Source organism: Microtus pennsylvanicus, chromosome X (assembly GCF_037038515.1).
Source record: "Microtus pennsylvanicus isolate mMicPen1 chromosome X, mMicPen1.hap1, whole genome shotgun sequence".
Classification (NCBI taxonomy): Eukaryota; Metazoa; Chordata; class Mammalia; order Rodentia; family Cricetidae; genus Microtus; species Microtus pennsylvanicus.
In genome coordinates this window covers 33,049,181-33,072,162 of record NC_134601.1, presented here as the reverse complement: position 1 = coordinate 33,072,162, position 22,982 = coordinate 33,049,181, and the positions used below count along the sequence as shown (strand labels likewise).

Sequence of the window (22,982 nt, the reverse complement as noted above, 5' to 3'; positions counted from 1 at the left end):
TAATCTGTGTTCTTAGGACTGAGGGGCATGGAACAACAAGAGACGGGCAGGCCAGGGGCAGCTTGAACATGTACTGGGGATTTCATTAGCATGGGGCAGCCTTTGAAGGAACTTCAGTTTTTCTAGAGTTATGAGTTAGCAAGACCGATTCCAATTTACACAGCATTTCTTCATTACAAACTAGGCTTCAAACCATTGTTTGGACGATGTAGTTTGGGGTCAGAGACAATAACTAAGAATTGCTAAGTTCTGTGAAGCTTTACAGGGACATCCCCCCTATCCTACCTACTTGCTTCTCCCAACAACCACGCAGAGAAGACCAATAATTCCATTCATCTCAATGAATAAATAGCATTAGAGAGTATACGTGACTTTTCTAACATTTCACAGCATATGACTCCTGGATTCCAACCGAAATCTAGCTCCAAAGCCCCTCCCCTCCATGTTTACAATTGCTTTACTTTATTATTGATGCACTCTACCCCCATCAGCTGCTGGGAACGCTGGTGGTCACAGTACATAATGATTCCGATTCCAGGAATAGCCTTGCTTGAAGCAAGCCAAAGGTGCCTAAGGGTGTGTGCCTCATCCCCAGGTGATAGCCTGTATCCAGGGACTGCTCAAAGATGGCGTATAAATGTCCGGCTCTGTGTCCCAAATCACGACTCTTGGAGTGCCCAAGCAGCCTTCTGAAATGTCACTGAAGCTGCCTCTTAGCTCCACTTCCCTCTCTCCGTACAGCACTGTTTTCTCACTCCCTGAAGGTGTCTATCCTGAGAGTGTCCCACATGATCTGGTTGGGTGTGCTTCCTTGGGACGATTATCTGTTTCTAAGATCACAGGCCAGCTCAGTGGAGGGAGGAGGCGGACAGGAACCGGTGCCTTCCTCTGCTCAGCTTTCCAAAGGCACCTGGCTGACCTCCCTCCTTGATACCTTTCGGGCTTCAGCATGTTCGTCCAGGAAGTTGGGGTATGTGACCTTCGAGAATAGGTCAGGACATGATGGAAGAAACTCACACACACCCTGGAACCCAATGAGACAATGCCAAGTGCTTCTGTGTGTGATTCCTCCAGGGCAAGGCATTCAACCTTGACCAAATGAACAGACAGCAAGAAACAGCAAAGATCATATAAAAGGTTCAGAGCAGGGGGACACTGGACTTGATTCCTACAGCTCAGCTCCAGGACAGAAACTAGTGGGGATGCTCCATGGTTCTGCCCTATCCTGCAGAAGCACAGTCTGGTTCTGTGTAGTGCAGCAAACCCCCGGGTTTCACCATAGCCCAGTACTCTGGAATCCATCTTCCTTCGCTAATGTGCCAGCTGCTACAGAAGCCTTGTTTGGGGGCGACACAGTGGAACTTCATGTCACGGCCCTTTGATTGCCCCATGGAGCAGCACTGATAGAATTTGCGTAGATTCATTTACTGTCTTGTTTAGGGCTGCCTAGAGGCAGGAAAGCTAGAGGCTAGGCCCTGAACTCTTCCCAGTTCACTTGCCTCTGGGGATCACTTCTGACATAGAGAGCTGGAGACATCTCAGAAATGCGTGGAACCCCAGTTGCCAATCACGATACTAAATGCTTATGAGGCCACAGACCCCAAATCCCACAATAGTAAAATACAGTCACAATGCCCAGAAGCAAGTAGAACAGGAGGATCATAGTACACATCTTAGAAGAAGGCAGTTAGAGAGCCCATTGAGAGATGATCAAGGCTTGACTATAAAAACCAAGAGAACAAGACCTTACAAATGCTGGGCTCTGCTTATGGAGGAACAGATGGCCTGCGTTGCTCTGAAAAAGGGATCGAATATGTCATCAGACATAAGCATTCCTGTTAAGGCATCTCTAAAATAGACATTTTTAAAGAATTATTAATTTTATTTGTGAGTATGGGTCGCTGTGTGAGCTTAATCGTTTCTGCACCTAAGTAATATGTCAACAGAGATTAATCATTTTGTTCTCCGTACTTTTGTGTATTTTGGAAGTTTTAAAGAAAAAGATAGGTTTTAAAAATAGAAATACAAGGAATTATATATTGTTTTTATTGTGTGTCTACAATTAGCTTTTTGTACCTATGGGTTCTGTATCTATACATATATTTGTATATTTTATTATATATTTCATTACATACATGTATTTATTATACACATATAATTACTTGCACTTATACACATATTTATATTACTTAGGATATATATATATATATATATATATATATATATATTTGGTTTTTGAGACAGGGTTTCTCTGTGTATAGCTTTGGAGCAAGTTCTGGAACTCACTCTGTAGACCAGGCATATTTATATATTTAGTTAGTTTACATTATATATTGTATTATATATATTTATTTAACCAACCCCAGAGTAAAAATATTTTTGAACTGAATGGGCACAATTTTTTTCTTGTCACTTTTTCCAAACAGTACAGCACAACATTGATTTACATAATATATACATTTTTACATATTAAAAGCAATCTGGAGATTATTTAAAGTATATGAGAAAATAGGGGCAGGTTATATGCAATTGTTATATCATTTTATGCACAGAACTTGAGCATATACAGAATTGGGTATATTCGGGGGTTCTGAAACCAGTGCCCCATGGACACTGAGTTGACTGGATACATATGCTGAACATAGATCTATGTGTAAATGCATACATATATACTTGATTTCCCAATGAAAGGTCCCATGTCACACAGTGTTGTATGACTTTACTTGTGGAATCTCTTCCTATTTGTGCCAGATAGAGAGAACAAGGGCAGATCAAAGAAACTATTCCATTCAAATACAGTTTGATGAATCAATGGGTTTTGGGGGGCTTACTTACAGGGGCATGGGTGAGGGGCTACTTAGAGGAACATGGGAGATTCTGGCAGCTGCTTTGCCAAAAAAACATTACCCCAGCATGGGCGACTATTCATCAAAACCTGTATCACCAGAATGCCCTGGACAACTTGCACATTTTTATACCATGGAAGAATTGCCCCTTCCCTACCAATCGCTTGCTATCTATATAACTACTTACCCAGTTTCATGAAACTTACAGCGGAAGTCGATTTCTCAAAAAAAAATACATAAAAAGCCCATAAGTTAGTTTAAAATACTCATTGGCCTTGATGGCATAGGCCTGCAATCCCAGCTATTGCGAATATTAAGGAAGGGTGACTTCATGCTCAGCCTATTGGGACTGCAAAGTAATTTCAAAGCCAGCCTGGGCACCCTATCTCAAAAGAAAAGGTAAAAAGGAAGCTGGAAATAGATAGTTCGGTGGTAGTGTGATGGAGTGTGATGCCCCAGGTCCAATCTCAGTATACATGTACACCAAAATCCCAGTGTAGCTAAAACGGACATGAAAATCACAAAGAGAGGACACCTCATTCAAGTCAGAATGACAAAATGACCAAGAAAACAATTGCTGGTATGGGTGTGGGAAAAAGGAAAGCTTTGTAAGCGGTTGGTGGGAATGCAAATTAGCACACACATTATAAAAAAGTGTATGGAGCTTCCTTTAAAAATTTAGACACAGTGTTACAACGGAGTCTAGAAATCCCAACGTTGGGTACGTTTCCAAAGGAAATGAAGTGACTACAGAAGAGACATCTGTACTTCCATGTTTATTGCAGTACTAGTCACTCTAGCGAAAATGAACATTCCCCTTCAATGTCCGACCACAGGTGAACTGCTAGTTGAGAGAGGCAGGCACAGGCAGAAGTTGGGCAGCAGGTGTGTAGTTAGAAGGAAGAAGTTCTGCTATGTTACCAAACAATAAGGAGTCTGGGGAATACAATAAAGTGCTATACAATTCTAAATAGCTACACTTTTAAAAACATTTTCATCACAAACAAAAGGGCATGGAGGCCCTCCCCCATGTTCCAAGCACAGGCTGAGGAAGGAATATAGAGAGATAAAGACCTGTCTGAGCTTAGAACTAAGAGTCTGTCTCAAAAAAAGTGTCTCTGTGTGTGGGGGGGCGGTGTTTGTCGAATAGCTCAGTTAAGAAAGTGATGGCTGTGCCAGGATAAGGACCTAAGTTCAATCCTTGGAACACATGCTCTATAACAAGCAGGGTGGGCGTCTCTTGTAGTCCTACCACCCGAGAGACAGAATCAGGCTAGTCATCCTACACAGTGCATTCTAGGCCACTGAAAGACCCTGTCTCAAAAACACAAGGTAGAGTTGACCTCTGGCTTTCACACACACGCACGCACGCACGTACGCACAGGCAATCTCCCCACATGAAAACATGTACACATGCACACACGCAAAGGGAGGCTGGAGAGGTGGTTTAGTCGACCAAGCTTAAAGCACTTGCCATACAAAGCCTGGGGCCCCGACTTCATATCCCCAGCACCCTGAAAGTGCTGAGGTGGTGGGGGTAGTGAGGGGTAGATTCCTGGAACTCACTGACTAGGCAGTCGAGCTAAATTGGTGAGCTTCATTGAAAAAGACATGCAATGTAGGGCTTTCACCCCCCTACACACACAGACACACACACACACACACATATGTGCACACATGCAGAAAAAGAAATGAGGGATGCAGCTTGGTGGTAGGGTACTTGCCTGGTGTGTCCTTGAAAGACCTGGGTTTGATTCTTTCATTATATGAAAAAAATATAAGTATATGAAGCCAACATGCTGACCATCCTCGTTTGACCAATACAGCATCTGTAAATGTAGATTCATCTACAACAGGCTTGTCCTTTTATAAGTTGAATATTGGGCTGGGTGAAATGACTCAGTGGTGATTGCCACCAGGCCTGAGAACCTGTGTTGCATCCCTAAACCCACATGACATGGTGGAAGGTGAAAACCTACTTCTGCAAATTGTGCGTTGATCTCCACATGAGGACACAAACACAGATGCTCAAACACACAAAATAATTGAGTGCAGTAATAAAAACTTTTTAAAATGAAAATTTCACATTACTTACGGGCTAGGGAGATGGCTCAGTGGGTAAAGTGCAAGCTTGTCACCCCAGCCACAGAAACACGGGATTTCAGTGTCTGGCCTTCAAACACAAGTGGTGTGTGCTCTGTGCAACAACACAAGTGGTATATGCACTGTGCAGCCGCAAGCCTGCAAACACACAAAGTTGCATATTAATTTGTACACATTCTATAACTTAATCGATGCCCTATTTCGCAGTAAGTCAATTCAGTTTCTCCTTTTATAAAGTCGCTCTGCATGCTTGAAGGATTGGTAGGCATTTTGCCAATTGCATTCTAGAAAGTTCCGGGTGCTTCCATACACTTTCGAAGCCGCTATTGGAATGACTTCCCTTAGCTTCATTTTCCTATCTTCACAGATAGCAAGACTATAGTCCTTCAAACTTGAAAGACTTGTCTTATCCTGCCTGTTAGTCATGCAGCCTAAGTGGGACTCCAGAAATCCCATGCACGCTCTCCCTCCTCTTGCCACATTCCCGCCCCTCCCCACGCACCGCCATCCCCCCCCTCCCCTCGCGCTTTTCCCGCTCGGCCGCTTGGCCTATGGCAAACGCCAAGAATTAATTAGGGGCGGGGATGGAGGAGCGTCTGTCAGGAGATCGCCATATTTCTGTACAGCCCGTGGGGCAGCCCCGGCAGTCGGTGGGTCAGGAGAGGTGCTGACAAGGCGGGGCAGACGCTGGGCTCCTCCGGCTTCACCCCCTCCCGCTGGGGACAGGTGGCTGCAGAGCGCCCCGCCTCCGCCAGCTGCGAGTGGGAACCAGGGAGGGCCAGTCCCGGACGGCCACTGCCAGCTGCGAGTCCGGGGACAGCGCGGTCTAGTGTGGGACAGCCGGCCGAAGGGTCCGGCAGCGGCAAACGAGTATCCTGGCGGCCAAAAAAATGCTCCTGTACCGAGGGGCCCCCGCGGGCCCTGGCGCTCCGGGCGGCGGACTGGCCCGAGTGGGCAGTGTCCCGCAGGCCTTTGGGATTCGCCTGAGCACGGTAGGTCGGGGGCCCCCCGAGGGGACGGACTCGCGCGAGCGTGCGCGGGTCCCCGGGCTGCGGGGGGCGCATGGGGTGGGCCCGGTGGGCCGAGGCCTCACTCGGGACGGGACCTTTTCTCGCCCCCAGATGAGCCCCCGCTATCTCCAGAGCAACTCCAGCAGTCACACGCGACCCTTCAGTGCCATCGCGGAGCTGCTAGGTGAGTGGCGACGGTGGGCCGGGCCGCGGGGTCGCAAGCCGGGGCAGCGGTGCCAGCGTGGTGCGGTGGACGCGAGAGGAATGCACGAGGCGCGTGGGGCGGGTCCGCCCGGGACGGGTTGGGGGGCCTCGGCCACCGTGTTCTCTCGGGGGCCGAGGCAGGGGGACTAGATCCTGCCCGGAAAGCCCAGGAAGCGAGGTGTGTATGAAGAGTTTGGTAGGGTTCCTGCGCCGTTGTTCTGTCTGGTTCGTGATGTTCCAGTCACTTTAGGATTCTTAGTAAATAATCAAAAAGCAATGCATAAAAATATCGGGCCCCGAGGCGCCTGGGTTCGACAGCGGCTGGCGGCCGACAGAGGGCCCCAAGCTGGCAAAGGAACAGTGCAGAGGACCGTGTAGACTCCTTGGAAAGATCTGGAACCGACTTCTTTAACTTTAGAGACAAAGTCTAGGAATGATGGGACATCTCTTAAGAGATGATGACACGAGTGCATTTGGCTCCCTGAGACTGCAGAGGGCTGGGTTCGTAGTCCACGAGCGCCCTCACACCGCTGGAATGAATCCGGAGGACTTAAGGACTTAACCTCTGGGTTCACCGGTGCTTGCTTAAGGAGCATTTTCAGTTGCTTCCTTGGAGCTGGCTGCATCCGCTTCTGCAGTGGCGTTCGGCTCAGAACGCAAAAAAGAAAAGCAGTTTTGCACACAGTTCAGCAGCACGGAGAGCAGACACATTATAAATATTTCAGAAACCCAAAGAAGGGAGACAGATTTATGGGGCTAGTTAGCACAGAACAAAAATCTTGAAAATGGCTTCAAAGCTACGTGAATGAACCCCAGTGAGTACTTAAGCCACCGCTATGGCCATGCCATGAGACTTGTTTTTGTAATGATGTCGGTGGGCGAGGGGAAGAGCCAGCAGAGTTATTTGGAAGGTGATGGAGAATTCTGATGATTAGTTTGGCTATAACCCAAAATGCTATATAGTAGGTTGCTGATTGCAGTCTAGAAAGTTCAGGAGGAGAGTAGCATTGATGCAGTTTGAAGTTCCAGGCGGAGGTGGCTCTGTCTTTTAGGCTTTTCACTATGTCCACAGAGAGCCTGCGAATAGTTGGATGAGATCTATGTGCATGTAGCGTATTTTAAAAAGACAAAAGAGAGGAAACTTAAGGAAATTTTCAAATTGTAATCCAGAAATACATGATTTGTCCACCCTCTTTTTTTGGTGATGCGAGGAATTGAACCCAGAACCTCATAAATGCTAAGCAAGAGCACACACACACAAAGACAGATTTTTTTTTAGACCAAGTCACAAATATTGATAGGGCAAAGGAACATCAGAATGTTTACTGGGAATTTATACCTTTCATTTGTCTTTTCCTTCAACAGTTTTCTTTCCTTCTGAATTAATTTTTAGGGGATCACTTATTTGATAGACATGTATTAAACATCCTATATACAAAGTCACCGAGCTGGGTAGAAAATGGATATAATCCAGATCCACGTTATTAGTAGGTGTGACAAAACATGTATCAGCTTCTGGAACAACCATGTAGTATGTCCCAAGCGCTGTATGAAGAGATGCCCACGAGGGCTGTAGGAGTACAGACAGAAGAGGAGTGACTCACGCTGGTCAGGAGCAGAGGGCTCAGAAAACGTTTTGTGGAGGAGGGGGCATTTGAGCAGTTATCTGAAGGGTTGGGGTATGTGGATATGGTGAGTGGGGGGGGGGACGACATTCCACTCACAGGAAGAAGTGGATGAACAAAAGCGTGAAGACTGTCTACTTGGTCCTTGAATTTAATTAGAGCACCGAGTTCACAAACAGTCGAAAAGCACATGCTTTTAACTGATTAAGAAAGAGCTTTCAAACATATCCTTGTAGTTTATCCATGGAAATGAGCAGTGGTTTTTTTTTCAAAGATGAGTAAAAAGAGGATTGGAGATAGTGTATATTTCTAAGGTCACATGTCTAAGTAAGTGGCAGGTTGAGGTCACAAACATGGGTCATTTTGCTTAAATTCCAAGTAGGAAATGAGGTTAGAAAGGTGATCTGCAACCAGGATGTGGCTGGGAGGCTTGACATTTGACCTGCTAGCCTGACAAGGAGAGTTAGTGCTTAGAGCGCTCCTTCGGGGTGGTTGATCTTACCCAAGAGGAGTTGGAGAAGAGAGACATAGGTTTTTAAGATTATTAGAAAGCTATTGCAATAATACAGATGAGAGGGGATAAACCCTTGTAAGTTAAGAAAAATGACAACGAGAACAGTAAAAGCAAGATGTAACAGAACCTGGGGGTGTGTAGAGCAGAAAGATGGATGGATTAAAAATAGCTTTAAAAAGATTTGTTATTTTTATGTGTATGAATGTTTTACCATGTATGTAAATGTACCCGCACAAATGAGGGCAGTTCCCAGGGAGGCTAGAAGAGGGTATCAGATCCCCTGGAATTTGAATTGTAGACAGTTGTGCCAGTGGGTACTGGAAGCCAAGCCAGGATCCCCTGCAAGAGCAGCAATTGATCTTAACCACTGAGCCATCTCTTCAACTCCAGAAAAACATCTTTTTAAATACCAAACTCACAGTTTCACACATACTAGGTAAGTATTCTACGCAGCTACAACTCCAGTTGTACTGGCCATTGGAATGTTTGGGCATGTGTGTGTGTGTGTGTGCGCGCGCGCGCAAAGAATAGTCATGTGACCAAAAATGACCTACCTTACTTTTATATTTCTGTCTGCTTGCAAGTTGCCTTGTAGTGCAGTAGCCTTTCCCTGGCAACCTTGCACATCTCCATGTACTGAAGCAGGAACAGATGGAGGCTTGTGAAGTTTCAAAGCAGGCTCTCCTTCCTTATCTCTCTTCTCACTGAAAAATTTGTTAGGCTCCCCCTTTCCTGCTACCGCCACCACCAGGTACCACCAAGTTCCCATGAGGGATGAGTCTTCACTTACAGAACTCTTTTTTTTTGAAGACAAGGAATCCAGCACTGGGGAGGCAGAGGCGGGAGGATCTCTGTGAGTTCGAGGCCAGCCTGGTCCACAAGAGCTAGTTCCAGGACAGGAACCAAAGCTACAGAGAAACCCTGTCTTGAAAAACCAAATAAGACGAAAAAAGAAAAAAAAAAGACAAGGAATCATGTAGATGGTAAATGTGGAACTGCTTAGGCTGTAAGGATTTTCATGTTCTTGCTAAAGTAACTTGGTAGCCAAAGGCAAGGTGGAGCTAGGGCCCTCTCGCTAAGGGATGGCACAGACTAAGAGAGAAGAGGTAAGAGTGTATTAGTGTATGGAATTGTGAATCCAGATGAAGATGGGACAGCTCTCATCTAACTCTAGGTAAAGGAGTTAGGGTTCTCTCATTATATCTGTTCATGGTCTGAATGGGCTGGACTGGGCTAGAAGATCGATTCCCTGAGATGTGATAGGATATGCTACACATTGGCCAGTTCTTACCGTGCTGAACAACAGGAGGTAGGATTGAAACTGCTTGCCTTGCCAGCACCGTATAAGTTCATCCATTGGACTGATCATATTGTTAAACTATCATTTGTTGAGGCCTCATAAAAGGCCACGCGGAGCCAGGAATTAAATGCAAAGCTTTGCTTGCCAGTCCATGCCCACTGATCTCAATTTTTCTGATGCACTGTCTGACTCTGACCTCTCTTGGGCCCCATATTCTCTGTACTTCATGAAGCCACCACTCATATCTGACTGTTCCAGACATGTGACTCATGAACTGTCTTTGTTCTTTGGTCTACTCCTAGAAAACAACCAAACAAATAAAAACAACCTAGTGAAGTTTGGCCCAAACTTTGAATAGAGAGAAAAGAGAAGTGATTTTGTTGAGGCCCATAAATTGATTCATTTCACGTCCCAGTGTGCATGTGTGTAATTGGAATCAGTGTGCGTTGTGTGTTTGAATTGGGAATGTCCATAAAGTATTAGAAAAGGTCCTCGATAGTCATCATTTTCCATGCATAAATGCTATCCAGCTGGTTGACAAGTTGTATTGGTCTCAATGGCTTTGGCTGTCTACCAGCAGGAGTGACTGATAAGAGCCTGCATGCCAAGTAAAATTTCCTGAATGCTGACAGATGTAAAATGCTAGGTCTTCCTGATGGTTAAGAAAAAAAAACCTGCCTCTTACAAAGTAAAGAACTGCATTTCTGTTAATGCTTCCTTTACTTATCAACGTGTGACTTCTGCTCAAATATAGCCCCGGTACTAATGCCGCGTTTACATGGGGCTTAGGGCCTCCTTGGATCTTACAAATCCACTGTACTAGACCTCGTAACCCCTTTCTGGGGCTGTCCAGATTTTTTTCAGATTGCAGCCAGTAACAGTTTTATCAATGACGGGCAACACTGTCGTATCGCTTGAAATTAATCTGCCTCTCGTTTTATTTGGCAGACTTTCCACACATCCAAGTGGCTGTAACTGATACTGATAATTATATTGTAAAAATGTGTATTTTGAGTAAGTGTAATACTTTTCTTGATTCTAAAAGATGTTCCCAATGGAGAAATGACATGATTTGTTCAACGATATTGATCAGGACCCCACATGGCTATCTCAGGCCAACTCTATGGTATCAGTAAAGTCATATAGAATGTCAGCAAGACAGGGAAGGATATATAGAAAGGAAGATCTCTGTTGCTTAAAAAACCTAGTAGAAATTGAAATGATGTAGGTTCCTAGCTGTAGAAGTCCATTTTGTGTCGCTCTAACAAAATGTCCAAGCATAAATGCATTGTAAATAAAGAAGTTTATTTGAATCATGATTCTGGCTCCTGGAATGTCCAAATGGCATCATGCCAGCCTTCCTGGAAGGGCCCCTAGCTGCATCACAAGGCATCACAATGTGCCAGAGAAGTCAAAACAGAGCTCGACACGTACAGAAGGAGCCAAACACACAGGGTGGCCTTGGATTAAAACAACTCATTTTAGTAGAAAGTAATCCAGTCCTTTCAAATCTGACAGTATCAGTCCTTTCCAAGGCAGCATCCTCAGTGACCCAATTATATTGTATTAGACTTTGCTTCTTAAAGGTCCTGCCATCTCTTCATCCCACCAAAGGCAGAGCTTCTAGCATGTAAGCCTTTAGGGCACAAACCATAGCCAACCAATAGTACTATCCACCATTTGTATAGAATACACTTCTAACAGAACTAGTGAAGCCTTCTGAGACTAGTAATCCATACCAGTTAATGACTGTGTAAACTGGTGCCCATGGCAATCGATGTGGCCTTTCAGATAGTGGTAGTCTCTGTCATAGAGGACATGACACATTTAATATGGTTAAGTTTGAAAATAATTCGCTGTTTGTGAAGATGTACTTCAGGAGGAATCATGGAAGTTTCTATGAAGTTTTTTTTTACATTAATTCAGATCTCCATTTCAAGGGCTAGAAATGCGCACATTTAACACAGAGAAAAACAGCAGAATCACTGTTCCTCTCAAAACAGGCTTGTTGCCATCGCTAGGATTTAAGTAGGCAATTAAATGTTTTAATTTTAACCTGTGACTCCTTGAGGTCTTTATAACTATAAACAGGGATAGCAAAAATACATGTGTGTGTGTGTGTTTGAGAGAGAGAGAGAGAGAGAGAGACAGAGACAGAGAGAGAGAGACAGAGAGAGAAGAGAGAGACTCTCTACTATGTATTTCTGATATCTATGACTGTCCTGGAGTTTGAACTCACAGGGATCATCCTGCCTCTGTCTCTCTAGTGCCGGGATTAAAGGTATGTGCCACCACATCAAACCCATATTCTTTAACAGAGGATATCAAAAAGCAGAAGATAATTCCTTTTTACAAAGAAACTGTAATGTACATAACATCCATTCTTTTTACCCAAAGTGCTGGCTCAATTTGTTCACTCTATCCACCTTTCACTGTGTTTGTGAGCTGTAAAGTGTCTTAGAGGCAAGAGGTAGAAAAGCCAAATCAGAGAAAAATGCTTTGCAAATAGCCCATTTTCCCATAGACCCTGACTTTTATAAGGAGAAAATCAGACTGTAGGATCATCCATTCTGTGAAACCTAGAAATCAGCTTCATGGCTCCGTCTGCCATCAAGTCCACTGTTCTCTGGAACTCAGTAAGCGCACCACTGTTATTGTTTCCATCCTTACCTCCTGGGACTTTCATAGGAAGGAATGAAAGACAGATTTATATGTCTTGGTACTGAACTGGAGGTTTTGGTATATTATCGATTTCTCCTTTTTGCAGATAATGCTGTAGACCCAGATGTATCTGCCAGGACAGTCTTTATAGATGTTGAGGAGGTCAAGAATAAACCTTGTTTGACATTTACTGATGATGGATGTGGGATGACACCTCACAAACTCCACCGAATGCTCAGGTAAAAACATCTCTATTCGATGTCGTTATCTTGACTTCACAAATTTTATTTGCAGCTCGATAACTTGTCTGTAGTATTTTAACTTATCTCTCTTTACACTATGGATACTTATGAAGCATATCTTAGTGTGAGGACTCTGATTGTGAAGCAGACAGTATTTCTACCTGCAAGGAACTTAGAATCTAGCTGCCAATTCAGATGATTGAGGCAAGTAACCATAATAAAACACTCTAAGCTTAAAAATAGAAAAGCATAAGATACATGGGACCTCAGAGGTCTCTGAAAGTCTCCTAGTTAGAATGCTGTTCACATTGAGATGTGAAGGATGGCTCAAATTTAACAAGGTAAGAAAGGGTAGGGAGCAAGGCCTGGCAGTTCAAGAAGAGAAAATGTTCTAAATAAAACCCTGAATTTCTTCATTTATCTGATCCCTTTCTCCCATTCATAATTCATCTAAACTCCTTCTTAAGGCCTAAGTACTGGAGTTGGGATGACTCATGGGTCAGAACTGTGAAGTGCCTGAGCATAAGGAAACCCCATGCAAGGTGAATTAAAGGCTTCACATACATAGTCTTGGAAGGTTTACCGTAGAGCTGTGGAGTTAAGAAGGGATATTTTCTGACCAGTGAAGCTGAAGATAAATTCCTACTGACATACCGAGTTCATTTACTTATTTTTCAACATTTGTGGTGGTGAATGTTAGTGCTTTATTGTCTCCCCATATCACTTGGTGCAAGATGGGTGTTTCTTCAACCCTTTCCTTCTTTTTTTCCTTTTGAGCAGATGTGGTTGTTAACTCTCCGTGTGCTTCCTGAACTGGAGCATGTAAAGCGTGGGTAACAATGGAGCTGTGCTGACCAGGAGTGAAAGGGCTCAGAATCCTAAAAATGGAAAACAAATTCATTGTCTTGTAGTTTTATTGGAAAGTGTTCTGAATTAGTAGATGTTTGTAGGAAATCCCTTTGTTACTCAAAGAAACAAAAATGAAATTTGGTCAAAGTAAGAGGTTATATTTTGCTACTCAGCAGTCTGTGTATCTTTTACCTTAGTCTCTCTTTCTTTAACAAATATTTTGTTTTATGTATATGCATGTTTTGTGTACATGTAGTGTCCCAGATCCCCTGGATCGGGACCTACAGAAAGCTCTGAGCTGCCATATGTATTCTGGGAATTGAACCTTGGTCCTTTGGAAAAACAACTGGTGTGCTCAACCAGTGAGCCACCTCTCCAGCCCTTACTCCCTTAACCAGTGAGCCACCTCTCCAGCCCTTACTCCCTTAACCAGTGAGCCACCTCTCCAGCTCTTACTCCCTTAACCAGTGAGCCACCTCTCCAGCCCTTACTCCCTTAACCAGTGAGCCACCTCTCCAGCCCTTACTCTCTTAACCAGTGAGCCACCTCTCCAGCTCTTACTCTCTTAACCAGTGAGCCACCTCTCCAGCCCTTACTCTCTTAACCAGTGAGCCACCTCTCCAGCCCTTACTCTCTTAACCAGTGAGCCACCTCTCCAGCCCTTACTCCCTTAACCAGTGAGCCACCTCTCCAGCCCTTACTCTCTTAACCAGTGAGCCACCTCTCCAGCCCTTACTCCCTTAACCAGTGAGCCACCTCTCCAGCCCTTACTCTCTTAACCAGTGAGCCACCTCTCCAGCTCTTACTCCCTTAACCAGTGAGCCACCTCTCCAGCCCTTACTCCCTTAACCAGTGAGCCACCTCTCCAGCCCTTACTCTCTTAACCAGTGAGCCACCTCTCCAGCCCTTACTCCCTTAACCAGTGAGCCACCTCTCCAGCCCTTACTCTCTTAACCAGTGAGCCACCTCTCCAGCTCTTACTCTCTTAGTCTCACTTAGAAGAATGTTTGAGTGCCAGGTATGGTAGTGCATGCCTGTGATCCCATAATTTGGGAGAAGAAGCTAGGCATATTGAGAGTTCTAAGCTTGTCTGTGCTACAGAGTTTTGCCAAAATAAGACAGAACCAACAAAAACTCAAGGGAAATTTCTAGAAGTGAGACCAAGTATGTCCAGTATGTGGTAAATGTGGAGGTAGAGACTTGCTTTGATTTTCTATCAGTTTTATTCCTAGAATTAATAGTACATGCTAAAAAGAAGACAATCGACATAGGATGGAACTATTAATATTTATGTCTAATTCTGCATCACAACATTTCTCTGAAATTGCTGGTCACCTGATTTTTGTGCGTGTTTGTGTATCTGTGTGTACATGCATGCCCGTGTTGCGAAAGCCAGAGGTTGTTGTCAGATGTTGTCCTCAATTACTCCCCCCCCCACTTTTTTCCCCATTGAACCTGGGGTTTACCTTCATCTAGACTAGCATGCCAGCAATCCCTAGATAATCCCTCTGTTTCCACCTCCTCGATGATGGGGTTATAGGCATGCTTTGTTGAGTGTAGGCTTATATGTGGGTGCTGGAGACCTGAACTCAGGTGCTCTTGCTCACTCATCAAGCAGTTTACTCACCGAGCCCCCCCCCCAGCTCCCACTGATCACCTTACTTACTGACTTCCTCCTACAACACCTTATCCCAGTTACGTGGGCACCAAACAGTAGGTCCAGCAAATATAGAAACACCTTCCATTTTTTCTATGCATCTATTTATATGAAAGTTGATATAGTTATAAGAAAGAGGGGAAGAAGAGGATGATTTAAAAATAATTTCAGGGCCCTGAGAGATGCTTCAATGTTTAAGAGCACTGACTGTTCTTCCAGAGGACTTGGGATCAATTCCCAGCATCCACATGGTGGCTCACACATGTCTGTAACTCCAGTTCTAGGGAGTTTGACACCCTGTTTTTTCCTCCATGGGCACTGTATGCATGTGATGTGCAGAAATGCATGCAGGCAAAATGCCTATTTCCATAAAGTAAAAATAAATAAAATACTTTCAAGAATAATCACTCATTCATTCAGTAAATTCCTACCAAATGAATGAGTGAATGAATCAGAAGCAAAGCCTTATTTCAAATGCCAGTGGTAACCTAGATATAATCTTTGCTCTAAAAGTGTCGACAGTATAGTGGAAAAGGGAAGCTGGCTAGTGCTATGGATAAGTAGGCTCTTTCACCCAGAGGTAAGTGGTAAGAAAGAGTACAAATTTTGAGTCCATTTAGCAGAAGGAAAAGAATCTAGCCTATGAAGTTAAAAAAAACTACACAAAGAAATACCTTGTGTGCGTGTGTGCATGTGTGTGTGTCTCTGTGTGCGTGTGTTGGAAAGCCTGTATGTGGAATTCAGAGGACAACTTTGAATAGTTTGCTCTCTTGTTCCATCATGTGTTTGGGGGGTTGAACTCAGGCCTTCAGGCTTGGTGGAAGTACCTTTGCCTACTGAGACATCTTGATGGCTCACAAAACGACATTTCAGGCAAAATATGAAGGATCAGTATCACCCATTCAAAATTTTGGCCTCACCCAAAGAAGCCAAGGCAGAACAGGCAGAACCTTACATAGCCATAAGATTTTATTTTCCCATCACACCAAATATATTTCCCATTGATTTTCACGGAGCACATTTTTTTTTATATTTAAAACTTAATTTTAGGAAACTGTGCTAATGAGTATTTCATGTAGTGTGTATACTGGATTTTTCTTGTGATTGTATCTCAAATGCACACTAGCTAAAGTATATCGTTTATTTAAAGGAGATCATCTAGTCTAATCTATTCCACCCAAGACTTCACTTCCCACAATTGTTTTTCTAGCAATATGTTGTACACAGCCAGCAAGTACTGCTCTAGCTGGTCTCCACAGCCCTAGCCCACCACAGTTTTTGAAGGAAAAAAAATTGTAAACTTTAGAGGTAGTTTTGATATATTACTGTGTAAGGTATTTTTTCTGTTTTTCATTTTGTGCTACATTTATTTTATATTTGGAAAAAATACTAGAAGTCATTGTGCAAAGCATGTGAAAGTATTAAGCCTATAGCCATTCTGTTTGCCCTCTGACATTTATCGGTATCCTGTGCCTGTTTTTGTGACTCATTATGCTACTCTTCCTGTTTTCAGGCTGATAAACTAGGGTGCAAAACTGAAGGAGCAGCTTCTTTCATAAACACAGAAACCCATGAAAAGTAAGCTACAAAGGAAAGTCTGGGCTGAATAGGTAGTTCCTCTGAGTAAGTGAGCATTTGCCTGGCATGTGAAGGCACCTCAAGGGGAAGAACAAAACTAAATCAAAGAAAATCTTTCATTCAGTTTTTTTTAAGTCCTACTGTTCTGTCCTTTTTGGCTTCCTGGATAGTATGGGAATCAGTATATATCCATTCAGCAGCCTTTCCCAGCAAGGTGGGAAGCCTCTTCCAAAGGTCAAGGATTAAAAAGAAGCACGAAGTCAGATTGAAGGCCTTTGCTGCCTCCACTCAGAATCACAGAGCATAGTAGGTCTGTCTGCTCCAAGACAGCAGCCAGAGAGTAACAGCCTGCTTGTCAGTCTTGTTTTGTTTTGAGACAGGGTTTCTCTGTAGCTTTGGAGCCTGTCCTGGAACTAGCTTTTGTAGACCAGGATGGCCTCGAACTCACAGACATCTGCCTGCCTCTGCCTCCCGAATGCTGGGATTAAAGGCGTGCGCCACCACTGTCTGGCTTGCTTGTCAGTCTTTCAGTCACTTATAGTACAAGTTAGATCACCACTATGCCTAGGAAACAAGCGTGCAAATGCTTACTTGTGTATTTCCCTGGAGTTTTGCTAAGGTGTGTTTCATTGGTCAGCAGCCAAATTTTATCTATCTATCTATCTATCTATCTATCTATCTATCTATCTATCTATCTATCTATCTATCTATTTATTTTTGGTTTTTTGAGACAGGGTTTCTCTGTAGCTTTGGAGCCTATCCTAGAACTAGCACTTGTAGACCAGGCTGGCCTTGAACTCACAGAGATCCACCTGCCTCTGCCCCCGAGTGCTGGGATTAAAGGCGTGTGCCACCACCCTGCTAGCAAACCAACTTAAATTCATCTCTCTAGAATCTAGATTCCTGACATCTTAAGGGTATTTGAGAGAAAATCGCTATATTATTGTATTTCATCGAGAGTACCAGTCTTCAAGTACCTTGGTGTATAGACAATAGTATTTGTTACAAGAGAGGATAGAACAAGATTAACTTAGTGAAGATGAGCCATCTAAGCCAAGATAGCTCTTCTGAAATTATTTTAGCTATATAAAGCTATACAACCTGATACATTTCTGTTATTAAGTATGGTGAGCGCTCTTGTCTTAGGTATTTGCAGTTAAATAGAATGCTTAACGTGAGACCTTAGTTGAAACAGCACATGGAAGTGTTAGTAACAAAACCAAGTCTAAAGCTTCCTTGTCTCTTCTCCTTTCTTTTATCCTTTTCCATCCTGGTTTTGACTCAGGCCTGTTACTTACCTTTTCACCCTTATATTGCCATCTGTTCTCCTTACAATATCTAATACAAGGACCTATGTACATTGGGGGTAATAGGTGACAAAAAGTAGAGGAGACTAGAAAATAAGAGACAGACTGATTGCCTGTTGTACCACTTTCCCTTGACTACCTAATGGAAAATTTTGTGATATTGGAAAAAAAATCCAAATGACCATACAAATTCATTTTGTGTGGCAGGCCTGTTTATGAAGAGCCCTGAATTTTAGATATGTCATTAGATCCGGAGGACAGATAAGGAACAGTACATTCCCGTTCTCAAAATAAATCCTAGAATCAGTTTAAAATTAAAGATAAAAATATCAGAATCTTAGCAATTTATAAGCCGTTCTTCCTGGAATCATTAAGGCCCAAACATAACATTAACTCAGTGTTCTCTTTTTGGAGGACCACTTCCCTGAAAATTGCTTTCAGCTCACATTAGATTTATTTGTAGGATGCACAGAGACCTAGGGAACATCAGTACACTGTTACATAACATCCTTTAACAGAAAATTGAAGGCTGGTCCCTTTTATTGGGTAGTAAACACAAAAGCACAGTCTTCTGGAAATGGAAAACAGGTAGCTGAACCCTTCTCCCGCTGGAAAGAGTAAGGCCAGAAGCAGCCTGCTCGGTTGTGCCATATGGAGCTAGTGTCTCTTTCATTGATACTGGAGAAACAGCTAATACATGAAGTCTGTTGGCTATCAGCTATGAGGGCAAGAATCATATGGGTCGTATTACCATTTGCGTCTCCAGTGTTTAGCATAATGCACAAGTCATAGGGCATCAATGAATAGTAAGCTAATGGCAGTGTACATCATTGTGAAATTGGGTAATCTGGAGATAGACAGTTCTCAAAATTAGCATTTCTTTGTGGTGGTGGAGGATACAAGAGGAAGCTCATTTTGTAGGTGTTAATGTTGAAATACTTTTGTATTCTGTCATTTGGATGTGTTTCTGAGTATCTAAACGGAAAACGTAAGAAAGAGAAGGATTTTGACTCTCGGAGTAGGCTGTGACAAGGGGCTGCTGAGTTTGCTGAGGTGACTCAGTGAGAGGCCTTTAATAGAACAAGAGAGACTTTATACTGCAGCTGTCTGCAGATATTCCCAGGCAGGACTACCTATTTTTGTCCCTTGGCAGTGTTCCAGTGAACTGTCCCAGCCGATGAAACAGAGGCTTAGAATTAGGAGGGTTATCCTTTGGGTGGGGAGTTGGAATTGTCAAGATAAATGATCTCTTTTAGATTTTTGGAGAATGATGTGACCAGACGAGAAGGCGCTTAGTGTAAGTACCTCACTTAGCACCACTGGTACTTTTATGACCCTCTCCAGGTAACAACTCTCTTCATATAGCCACAACTCAGAGCAGTCAGCCCGATTCATCTAAACAAGAAAAGCAGCCGCACGGGACCTTCCCTGGCTCCTGCTGTTAATGTTAGCCAATGGGAGCATTTCATTTACAAAGTGTGACTCTGGCATATAGAACTATTTAATATTTAAGTACACACAAGCCACACTGGAAAATTGGTATCATAGCTCAATCGTAATTTCCTATGTTTTGCCTGGAAGTACCAAAGGGAGTGAAAACAGAACTTGTTGCTGTTCCGCATGTGCAAGTTAACCATTCTCTCTGCGAACTATTCTAGGATGCTTTTTACCTTGCTCATTTCTTTTTTCTTCTGTAATTTCAGCTTTGGCTTTACAGATAAAGTAATAAAGAAGAGCCAGTGTCCCATCGGGGTCTTTGGTAATGGTTTCAAGTCGGGCTCCATGCGCCTAGGAAAAGATACTCTTGTCTTCACCAAGAATGGGGTTACCCTCACTGTTGGACTTCTATCACAGACCTACCTGGAGTGTATCCAGGCCCAGGCAGTTATTGTACCAATTGTCCCATTCAGCCAGCAAAGCAATATCCTTCCTATAAATGGAGAGTAATTGATTAAATATTAGTTTGACTGTTTTGGTGGAACCTCTTCTATGGGTCAAATCCAGCTGTTACTTGATATTTACTATTTCAAATATTTTTATATTTAAAAAGCTATTCAGACATCTGGAATGTAGCTAAAATATTTTTTAAAATACTGGACCATTAGCAGAAGTTTAATTGTTTTCTGTGTTCAAATTCTCATTGTTAAGTTTGATTTATACAGTTACTTTTTTGCTAGGCACTGTTCTGTGGTAAAGTTCTCGGGGCCTTTGCTCCATAAGGGCTAACTGCATTTGTGGTTATGCCTCCTTCTTGCAATGTCCTACTTCCCAGATTATCCTGCTAGCAGAATGGTTCATTTGTCCATACCTGGATGGACTCTCATTTCTGATGGGAGAATACAGCAGGAAGAATGGGACTCAGCTGCTTTCAGATAGTTAAAATTTTGGCCTTCGGCCTTTTTTTTTTCTTTGTTGTCAGACGAAGCACTTTCTTTGTTTACATTGCATCTTTGCAGCTGTATTCAGCAAGTATAACTGATTTTCATGTTTGAATAAACAGCTGTTCTCAACTCTCCACTTCCTTTTTCTCGTAGCAGTAATGCCTGTCCCTTTCATGTCGATTTTGTGTCTACATGAAACCCCAAAGGCCCTCTTTATAGTACTTATTAGTTTGTATAACTGTATAATAATGTGTCTCATCAAATTCTTGTGTATATACTGTGTTGGATCATATTTACCCCACCCTCTCTTGGCCCCTCCCACTGATCCTCTTCCTCTTCTCAGCTAGCCCTCCTTTTTCTCATGTCCCTTTTTGTGACCCAGCCAGTTTCTTTATTACTCTTACTTCTTGATATCATCCTCATAAGATATTTTCTTTGACTGATTTATTTTTACAAAAAATGATTGTTACTGAAGATTCTTTGCCCAGCCTAGAAGCCATCTTGAACTATTCGATTTTCAACAGTGAAAAAGACCTGCTATCCCAGTTTGATGCCATTCCAGGCAAAAAAGGCACCCGTGTTCTCATTTGGAATGTCCGGAGGTATGGTATTTCAAGGGTGTTAGATTCTAATAAGCCAGCATTGTATGATAAAGTACATTTTGAGAAGTATTTTCTAGATTAGATTAGATACATAGTGAGAAAGTTAGCTCTCTGTAACTTCCTTGATTCTGTTGAAATAGTGGTTCTCGGTGATCAAATGGTGCGTATATAACATGAAAATATGCATATCCTGAGGTTGTAGCCAATAATGATCATGTAACACAACACGGCATTACTGTGACATCCGCAGAATCCTTTACACTTCCATTCCGTGTTTATTGACATTGCTTAAAGATTGGCAGATGATGGTTATTTTATGCATTCACCAATTAAAATGAATTAATAAGAAAGATTATAGTGAAATACTTAGTTTTTAAGTGATAGCATGAAAAGAAGAAATTCTGTATTTATGCATCTGGAATAGACAATCTTTGAAGCAGGTCATTTTTACTGTAATGAAGCTGTATTAAGGTCATAACTTTAAAGATAATACAACAATTAAGAGAAATTCTACGATGCATCTTTTAATTTTGGCATGGCAAATAGGAAACATTTAAGAGTGCACTAAAGTGTAAACACACAACCCTAATAGCTTTTAATGTAGCATTGAATGATTATGTGTTTAATAGAACAATTCACAAATATGTTCATTTTTTCCCTATATGTCAAGCACTTTTCTAACTTCTTAACTGTATATATATATATATATATATATATATATATATATACATATATATGTGTGTGTGTGTGTGTGTATTAAAAGAATACTGGTTTATACCAACAGTGTAATTATAATTAAAAATAAAAGGTAAGGAGAGCTCATATGTCCTATTGAGAAAAGCTTAATGATATGATGTGTATAATAACCAGGGACTGTTCTGATGTGGTATTTTCAATGATTTACACATATTAAACACACTTTCCCTTTGTGCATTGTTCCTCAGTTATAATTAAAATTATTTGCATGGTTAAATAATGTTGAGAAAAGCTGCCTTAAAGCCTACGGTATTGCTTTCTTGAAAGACTTTAGACACATTCATGTGCTAATATTTAAGATAGTATTATAGTATTAGTATATCCATTTTTTTATTGAAAGAAAAAAAAAGAAATTCCCGCCTCCTCCCAGCCTCCCATTTCCCTCCCCCTCCTCCCGCCCCTCTCCCCCTCTCCCACTCTTCTCCCCCTCCCTCTCCAGTCTGAAGAGCAGTCAGGGTTCCCTGCCCTGTGGAAAGTCCAAGGTCCTCCCCCCTCCATCCAGGTCTAGGAAGGTGAACATCCATACTGCCTAGGCTCCCACAAAGCCAGAACATGAAGTAGGATCAAAACCCCGTGCCATTGTCTTTGGCTTCTCATCAGCCCTCATTGTCCTCCATGTTCAAAGAGTCCGGTTTTATCCCATGCTTTTTCAGTCACAGTCCAGCTGGCCTTGGTGAGCTCCCAATAGATCAGCCCCACTGTCTCAGTGGGTGGGTGCACCCCTCGTGGTCCTGACTTCCTTGCTCATGTTCTCCTTCCTTCTGCTCTTCATTGGGACCTTGGGAGCTCAGTCCAGTGTTCCAGTGTGGGTTTCTGTCTCTAGCTCCATATATCGCCAGATGAAGGTTCTATGGTGATATCTAAGATATCCATCAGGATGGCTATAGGATAGGGTCATTTCAGGTTCCCTATCCTCAGCTGCCCAAAGAGCTAACTGGGGACATCGCCCTGGGCACCTGGGAGCCCCTCTAGGTTCAAGTCTCTTGCCAAACCTAAGATGGCTCCCTTAATTCAGTTATGTGATTCCCTGCTCCTCTATCCAAACTTCCTTTCTCCCAATCATCCCGTTTCCCCAAGTTTCCCCCATTCTCCCCTTCTTACTTTTCTCTCACCATCTCCCCTTACCCCTGTCCCACCCCACTCCCAAGTTCCCAATTTTTTTGCCCAGCAATCTTGTCTACTTCCCATACCCAGCATAACAACTATATGTTTTTCTTTGGGTTCACCTTCTTATTTAGCTTCTTTAGGATCACAGATTATAGACTCAATGACCATTATTTGTGGCTAGAAACCAATTATGAGTGAGTACATCCCATGTTCCTCTTTTTGGGTCTGGCTTACCTCACT

General features: G+C 42.9%; 1 protein-coding gene across 1 annotated transcript in view; it reads left to right on the top strand.

Annotated features, from left to right (window-relative positions):
- The first annotated feature begins 5,571 nt into the window (after positions 1-5,571).
- Morc4 (MORC family CW-type zinc finger 4) overlaps positions 5,572-22,982 on the top strand; it is a 63,777-nt gene continuing 46,366 nt past the window's right edge. The window contains exons 1-5 of the mRNA XM_075957850.1: positions 5,572-5,941; positions 6,071-6,143; positions 12,370-12,502; positions 19,600-19,817; positions 20,732-20,879. Coding sequence (XP_075813965.1) covers positions 5,840-5,941; positions 6,071-6,143; positions 12,370-12,502; positions 19,600-19,817; positions 20,732-20,879 — 674 coding nt within the window. The 5' untranslated portion in view covers positions 5,572-5,839. The remainder of the gene's footprint in view (positions 5,942-6,070; positions 6,144-12,369; positions 12,503-19,599; positions 19,818-20,731; positions 20,880-22,982) is intronic.